General features: G+C 34.9%; 1 protein-coding gene across 1 annotated transcript; it reads right to left on the reverse strand.

Annotated features, from left to right (window-relative positions):
* Positions 1-1,136: 1,136 nt before the first annotated feature.
* On the reverse strand, positions 1,137-7,302 carry LOC125677602 (uncharacterized). Its single transcript, XM_056150056.1, has 5 exons — positions 7,221-7,302; positions 4,224-4,462; positions 1,873-1,950; positions 1,550-1,786; positions 1,137-1,440 (listed from the first exon to the last, which is right to left on the reverse strand). Exons 2-5 carry the CDS (start codon positions 4,450-4,452, stop codon positions 1,196-1,198), a joined length of 789 nt encoding a protein of 262 aa, XP_056006031.1. The 5' UTR covers positions 4,453-4,462; positions 7,221-7,302; the 3' UTR covers positions 1,137-1,195.
* Positions 7,303-8,321: the final 1,019 nt, after the last annotated feature.

Below are 8,321 nucleotides of genomic sequence, written 5' to 3' on the forward strand. Positions count from 1 at the left end.
TAAATGAGAAATACATAAAGAAATACCACACTTCGTATTGTAAAAACCACAAAAACTGGCTTAGATCCACAAAAGCGTATCCACCACTGTACTCTCATTTTTGCTATTTCAGTGTAGCTTATCAAAAACTAAAACAGGTTTTTAATTAATTTAAAGACATTTTAATCAAGTAAGATTCTATTATACCATACGGACTGAAACAATATTAAAGGTGCAAGCAGTAATTCTGAAGCAAGCGTCTCGGAGTTTATTGACACAATTTGTTAATTATAAGTATAGATATGGAAAAGATTGGAATAGTCCAAGGAATTGAACTGTTTATAAAGAAATTGATTACCTTTATTATTGATTTTGAATAAGGTACAGCAAAAATATGTATATAGACTGGGTTCATAGGTTATCTCTATTGAGTCTGGGCTCCTGTACCAGATTTACGGTTTTCCTCGAACTTTTGGATGACAATTAGAACTTTATTTTGATGAATTCAACAACTGCTAATCCTTGTAACATTGGGACTAGTATTCCAAAATGCATGTATATCAGGCGATTTATTTACAAACACATTGATAAGTTGACAAAAGTGAGTGTTTATGTATACGTTTGCACGATTCTCTATGATTTGCCCAATCCTTGTACCTAAAGCATTACAATTTCGTAATGTAGATTTCCGATATGAGTTGCATATTATCACATCCCCTCTGTATAACTACAGATATATATTGTTTGATGTTTACAGAGAATGAAACAATGCTTCAAAACCCTGGTAATGTCATTAGTCATTACTGCAATATAAAGGTATCATTCCAAATCAGTAAACAGGTGATACAGTTAAGGTTTAATATTCAACTAATACTGATTATCATTTGGAAATATGTCTTTTGTACAATTTTGCAGCCTACATGTAAATCTTGTGTTGCTTTATTTAAACGGTATGAGTTACCAAGGAACAACAAACTAAACGTAACACAAGCATTTTACATATGTCAGTTGTTCAATATTTTGTTTGATTTCAGCTAACACATTGTTTCAGACGAATTGTGAGTGTTACTATCAAACAATAAGATAAGCCACTTCAACAAAATAGGAAATGTCATGATTCATTAACCAATCAATTTTGAAAAAGAAAGCACTCAATATTAATTCTCAAACCACTCTTTATTGTTAGGAAACAGTTCCATTGTACAATCCGATAACTCTATGCCTTGGAGCAGACAGCACATACAAGTTCCCGCCCGTTTACGTATGGTGGACATTTCAATGATCCACATCTGGCCTCCACGGAATAGAAAAGATAACCATTGAGGTCAGATTGACCTCCAGTAACAGTATCAGGGTTCCTATCCACACACGTGTAAGTTGTGGCAGCAGCATAACCATGATACCCCGCCATTAGATATCCATCATATTCCAATTTCCAACCTTTGTAACATGTTTTCCTTGCTACAATAATGAGAAACAATAGTTGGGTCTTTAAGTAATTTAGAAATTATCTCGTTATTTCTCATGATATTTGAAATATCAATAGAGGCATGAAAATGTTCAAACCTACCTGGGAATACTCTCAGAACAGATCTGTTATGGATCAGGCAGACAGCGCACGGCACATCATGTTGAATGACACTGCTCAAGCTACTCGGTGAATTGTCGGTTTCGTATTCTGCTCCATATACATAAGCTTTATGGCCGTCAGTTCCATCTCTGTACCTGCCCCATTCGGGATCTCTTGGTAAACAAAGGGGATCAACGGCCGCTCCCGAGTGGGTATAATGTGACCCACCTGTAAATCCTGTCAAAATAAGGTGAGTATTGCTGCATTATAAAATATCATTTCATGACAGGAAATCAGTTCCTCTTATCTACATCTATACTCACCAGAAAGAACTAGCTCAGCATTCGAGGGACACGACTTCTTTCCCCATCTTGTATAGACGACGCTCTTGTTGATTCTACCTGTACAATTTAAGACAATGGACTCAATATTACACATTTTCATGATTGAAAACGGTGGATATTTTGGGACTATCTATTACATGAAGTTATTTCAGCCATGTTGTGAAAATTCTCAAATTGTATTCTACCGAAGAAAATTCATCCTGCTCTTACTTAAACATCATGGTAATTATTTCCATTTATGATTTTAAAGATAATCACTTCGTTTTTCTCTTAGATATATTTGCAATAGTTAATAGATTACATATTCGTCAATCGCATGTTCTCAGGCTTTCGGACAAGCAAAGAAACCCTCAAATATATTACGACCACTTCCGTTTTAATCAAATTGAAAAGCGGTGTTTACCATTAAAATTTTGTTTCAAAATAAGCAGGAACTAATTTCTATTAAATGATTTAGAAAAGAAGTCATGTTGTACTTTCAACAGGTACAGTATTCAATCTGCAACTTCCGAGATATCAGCTCCTCTGTATTAGAGGTACGTTTGGTATTCTGTTAAACGTTTGGGTGGGTACAAGATGTATACATATATTATAGACAAGCTATGTAAATGAGTACAACTTAAATTGTAAGACAAACAAATCACTCGGTAAACTTACAAATAGGTTATTATTTACTAATCAGCGACCTTTTCAAGGGTTTGATTGTTTCTCGTTAAGCTACCCGAAATGCTCAAGATGATTAAAGGGCATTGTTATTTCATTCATGGAAATAAAAAGTGCAAAATTTCAAATTTATATTAAATAATTTAGAAAAGAAGTTATGTTGTATTTTTAACAGGTACAGTATTTAATCCGCAACTTCCGAGATATCAGCTCCTCTGTGATGGAGGTACGTTTAGTATTCTGTTAAACGCTTGGATGGGTACAAGATGTATACATATATTACAGACAAACTATGTAAATGAGTATAATAGTTGTAAAAGCGTAAATTTCGCTTATATCTGGCGTTGGTATACACGAAACTGGTCATTTCATGAGTAATATTTGTTTGAATTTGGCCATTAAATTAAATATGAAATTATTTATGGATAACTGATAGGGCGGTGCTCTGTTTGACACAATTAAACACATAACACGGTTTGAGGAATTAGAATGGTCAGTCATTAACTAATAAATGACAAAGTATTATGCCAAAAGATCATATAAAACAGTAAAAATATAATAAACTAAAAACACAATACTGCAATTCATGCTAAGGAATTGTGACTAATAAAACATTACAAAAATGCCACAATCCTAAAAACTACAATATAAAACATGATGAATACAATATTATGACTAGGAAAAAACCTTAAATTATAAGAGCAGATAATTTGGCAAATTGTATATACAAAAAGTGTCAAAGACAGGGGTATCTTCCGCCACCTATCAAGGCTTTAGTTACTTTAAGCTTTGATATGTTCCATCCATGAGGGTAATATAAAGTTGGTCGTATGGTATCAGGTATCAAGCATCCGTGAAAACATGAAAATAATACTACCAAGTTGCGCATTCGCAAGTACCAAAAATAATAGGTGGTATTTATAGACAGTGGCGGTAATTATGAATACAATATCCGTAAATGTTTTGTTCATAAATATGTATTTTTTATATCGTCTTCTTCGCGAGTGATATTTTAATCAAAATAATATGGTAATTATCGATTTTTGTTTGAACTATTTTATCAAATATTCATAAACTTACTATTATTGTGTTTCCCTGCAGTTTGAGTGGTTGCATGATGTCTGATAATCGGCCTTTAGACAATAAATGCAGACAGCGATAAACATTTGTACCCACTGCGTGTGGACGAAAATATAATTTGCGCACACTGTACGTAAGAGTTCCACAAAGGGAAAGAGCAATCGGGCAGCTCGGAAATTGCGTGTTAGGAAATGTATGAAAAAGAATTAGAGCTTATGAATAATATCTTTAACAAGATACATTACAAATTTGTCTTTTTGTTCAGAAAATAGCAGTCATTATTATAAGATACTAGAAAAAACTATGTACACCTGAAAAATAATGATGACTAAGTGAAAAATGATTCTTCATATTTTCATCGATTGAAGTTTTATCATACATAATTGATGTTTATTTTTGGATCAATGAAATGAATTAGCATCTTAATCACGTTTTACCTAAGAAGAAAAAACGAGCAGATTGCCTTCTTTAATCAAATATGCTCTTTCTGACGACTTGGACATCTTTATTGTAAAAGGATATGTGGAACACTCTTTATAGATGGTGTAAAATACTTTAAAGTGATTGGTGAAAGTATAGTAATATACCTTTTTTCTCAAAATCAGCTTTTATCTGTTTCTTGAATACATTCATAGATCGCTGCATGGTATTCACGAAAGTTTTGAACTCCTGTTTCAAAGCTTTAATCTGATAATCTCCGAGAGCGGACGACAATTGTCCAGACAGGAAGCCATGTAAGATATCTTTGCAGCTTCCGGTTTGTGTTTCAGTTTGTGTAACATGGACCATCAGTAGGAAGGTGAATAAAGGCATCATTTTATGTAATCTATCAATGAGGGGAATGAAAATAATTATGATCAGTATCATCACAAAATCACTAAAATTATGAATAATGTGCTTATATTCTAAAACACAGAAATGCATCATATCGTTCAATACATTTTTATTTACTTTAAAATATCCTACATTGTTTAGAACACAGATACATTGTTGGATTCAGCTTTTCAATAGAGAAGACAATGTTGAGGAGAGATTTCCTTTTTCGAAAAGAAAACCATTAAAAGATTTGTAAACGTTCTCTGTGATTATCTAAGACAATGTACCGGTGCATCAAAAAGAGGAACACAAATTTAGATTAGCACCCTGATGGGTATTTAAGGTTTTCGAAAAGGAGATAACGAACCTTCATGTAAATTGAAATACTTTTTAAAAGTTCAGTATTTATTTAAGTTAGAAAATCCAAGAGATACATTTGTAAGGGAGCCTGGCTCAGACAACTTACACATACTTAACTGTTAAGAGCGATTTCACGTTTTGTTTGTTTGTTTTACGTCCTTTTCAGATAATTTCCGTTTATCAGCTGTGGGTGATGTGTTACAACTTTAGACCTATACAGGCCGCTCAGGACCACAACAGGAGATGTTTCTTTAATGTGTCAACAACTGTAGCAACACGGGACCTCTGTTTTAAGGAATCACCTAAACGGTCCCCTGTACCCTCAACGGCTGGTTTTGTTCTTTAAGTTAGAGTTAACAGTAATAAATAGTAGATACATTTTACTGTCTTAAAGTATATCATGTTATGCTGTATCAATTCAAAAATGTCAATGTCTATGCTGGTGCAATATTCGCTGTGACCGATTCTTAAAAAAATACATTGAACATATAAACTATTCTGGTTACGAAAATCTCTGTCAACATGTTTTCAAAAGAAAACAAAAATTTCCACCATTGTATTGTAATAAATCAAAAGAAAGCATACTTTGTTTTAGAAATCAAAGTAACAAAAATGTCCTACTATAGCACATCAAAATATCACACAATATACGGATTTGAAAGGTTTCATGAAATACACTATGTTCTGATTAGCTAATTTTTGTAATACAATGCAAGGTGAAGATAACGAACAGTGATCAATCTCATAACTCCTACAAGCAATACAAAATAGATAGTTGGGCAAACACGGACCCCTGGACACACCGGAGGTGGGATCAGGTGCCTAGGAGGAGTAAGCATCCCCTGTTGACCGGTCACACCCGCCGTGAGCCCCATATCCTGATCAGGTAAACGGAGTTATCTGCAGTCAAAATCAGTGTGCCAAGAACGACTTAACAATTGGTATGAAACACGTCAGACAGCATTTGACCCAATGCGAGGTTGTATTGACGAACTAGATCGTTATAACGACCATAGAATTTGCGAAATGCTGACTTCAATCGAGACTGTTGAAATCCCTGTACCATCAACTTGTTTGTCAGTAGCTTACCTCGATTTAAAAACTGACTATACTCAGAACAAGCTCTTGCATATCGAATCAGTTGAGATATATAAACACCACATGCAGGTGATAATGGAATATTGCTACATAAATGTGGGAAGTGGACGATGGAGAAGCTGAAATCATCCCGTTTGTCATACAGTTGAGTTGTCAGTTTGCCGTTAATGTCTACTTTCAATAAAATATCTAAGTATGAAGCAGACGTGGACGACTCTGTGGTGTCCTTTATTTCGAGCTCACAGGGATATATCAAATCGACATCTGAATGAAAGCTATCATTGTTAATAGACAAAACGTCATCGATATATCTAAAAGTTGAATTGAAGGTCACAGCGAGAGATTTTTTCTTCTCACGTAGAAGTTTTTGAATAAATTCTGCTTCATATGAATATAAAAACAGGTCAGCTAACAAAGGAGCACAATTCGTGCCCATGGTAATTCCAACAGACTGTTTGAAGACCTGATCACCAAAGACCACGAAGATATTGTCAACGAGGAACTCTTGCATATTTTTTATTTCAACTTCAGAGTACTTGTGCAGAAGAAAAAATTACGCGTGGAAATAGATTAAGCCATTTATAATGTTTCGTGCGAAAATATGTATTAAAATTTTCTTTCAAACGTAGTAGCATACTACAGTAGGTTTAAAGGTTTATACTAATATTGTTAATCAGGATGAAAGGTGAAGATAATGAACAGTGATCAATCTTATAACTCCTATAAGCAATACAAAATAGATAGTTGGGGACACACCAGAGGTGGGATCAGGTGCCTAGGAGGAGTAAGCATCCCCTGTCGACCGGTCACACCCGCCGTGAGCCCCATATCCTGATCAGGTAAACAATGTTATCCGCAGTGAAAATCAGTGGGCCAAGAACGGCTTAACGATTGGTATGAAACACGTCAGACAGTATGGGTTCCAGACCCGTTCATGCCTTAATCGTTTCACACAGAAAACCCTGAAATAGGTAGTAAATGCCTCCTTCGTCAAACACTCGGCATTTACATTTCGGAGTCGTGAATCTTTCAGAAGAGGCCTTAAAAATGAATACCCTTGTAGTGGTATGCGTTTGCATATTAGGGAACCCTCTCAGATTGCAATAGATAAGTCTGAATGTGTTTCACTTCACTTATAGCTTGTCATGTCTCAATGCGAATAAAAAAATTCTAAAGGACCTAACATACACAAACCAAGCAAATCAAATCAAAACGCATGGATGTCTGTCCAGCATGATACATATGTATTTCCAATATGATGCACCAATTCCGTTTGTATTGATAGAAAAGTAATATTTATAAACACTTACATTTTGATTTTCCAGAATCAAGAAATCAAACAAGCATTACACATGCACCAGTAGCAATGAAAAAGTTTTAAGATAGACGTTTAAAGAACAACGTGGCGCATTTCATATATATGGTACGTGACAGAATAAACTCATTAAAATGTAACTAGATACCAACATTAGTATATACGATCACTGTTCGTTTTCATCATTTGTCCATGTACAAATTAACGTATTGATACGTTTTCTAATATTAGCTTGTCTCGATAATTTACTCGATTGAATTATTCTTTTGTAATGAACTTCTACTCTGTAGAAATAAATGACATCACAAGAATGTTATCAAACTGAATCGCTTAAAAAGTCTGCTTTGTTGACATACATATACAAACGTACATGCAAGGTGAAGATAACGAACAGTGATCAATCTCATAATCCCTACAAACAATACAAAATAGATAGTTGGGCAAACACGGACCCCTGGACACACCAGAGGTGGGATCAGATGCCTAGGAGGAGAAAGCATCCCCTGTTGACCGGTCACACCCGCCGTGAGCCCCATATCTTGATCAGGTAAACGGAGTTATCTGCAGTCAAAATCAGTGTGCCAAGAACGGCTTAACAATCGGTATGAAACACGTCAGACAGCATTTGACCCAATGCGAGGTTGTATTGACGAACTAGATCGTTACAACGACCATAGAATTTGCGAAATGCTGACTTCAATCGAGACTGTTGAAATCCCTGTACCATCAACTTGTTTGTCAGTAGCTTACCTCGATTTAAAAACTGACTATACTCAGAACAAGCTCTTGCATATCGAATCAGTTGAGATATATAAACACCATATGCAGGTGATAATGGAATATTGCTACATAAATGTGGGAAGTGGACGATGGAGAAGCTGAAACCATCCCGTTTGTCATACAGTTGAGTTGTCAGTTTGCCGTTAATGTCTACTTTCATGTCAGCTGAGACAAAAACATCTTTGTTAAATATTTGTTTTGAAAAGTATTAGATGTAATGACACTCAGGTCAATGAATCTACATCCTTTTGTTCCATCTTGGCAATGAGAATTTCGTGATATTGCTGACATGCGGACGATGATATATATACTCATG

The sequence above is a fragment of the Ostrea edulis genome, chromosome 9, assembly GCF_947568905.1.
Source record: "Ostrea edulis chromosome 9, xbOstEdul1.1, whole genome shotgun sequence".
Classification (NCBI taxonomy): Eukaryota; Metazoa; Mollusca; class Bivalvia; order Ostreida; family Ostreidae; genus Ostrea; species Ostrea edulis.

Coding starts and splice junctions, on each gene's coding strand:
- LOC125677602 (XM_056150056.1), bottom strand. CDS start 4,452: ATGATGCCTTTATTCACCTTCCTACTGATGGTCCATGTTACACAAACT. Junction 1,787..1,872: donor TGCTGAGCTAGTTCTTTCTG/GTGAGTATAGAT, acceptor TTATTTTGACAG/GATTTACAGGTGGGTCACAT. Junction 1,441..1,549: donor TGTTCTGAGAGTATTCCCAG/GTAGGTTTGAAC, acceptor TCATTATTGTAG/CAAGGAAAACATGTTACAAA.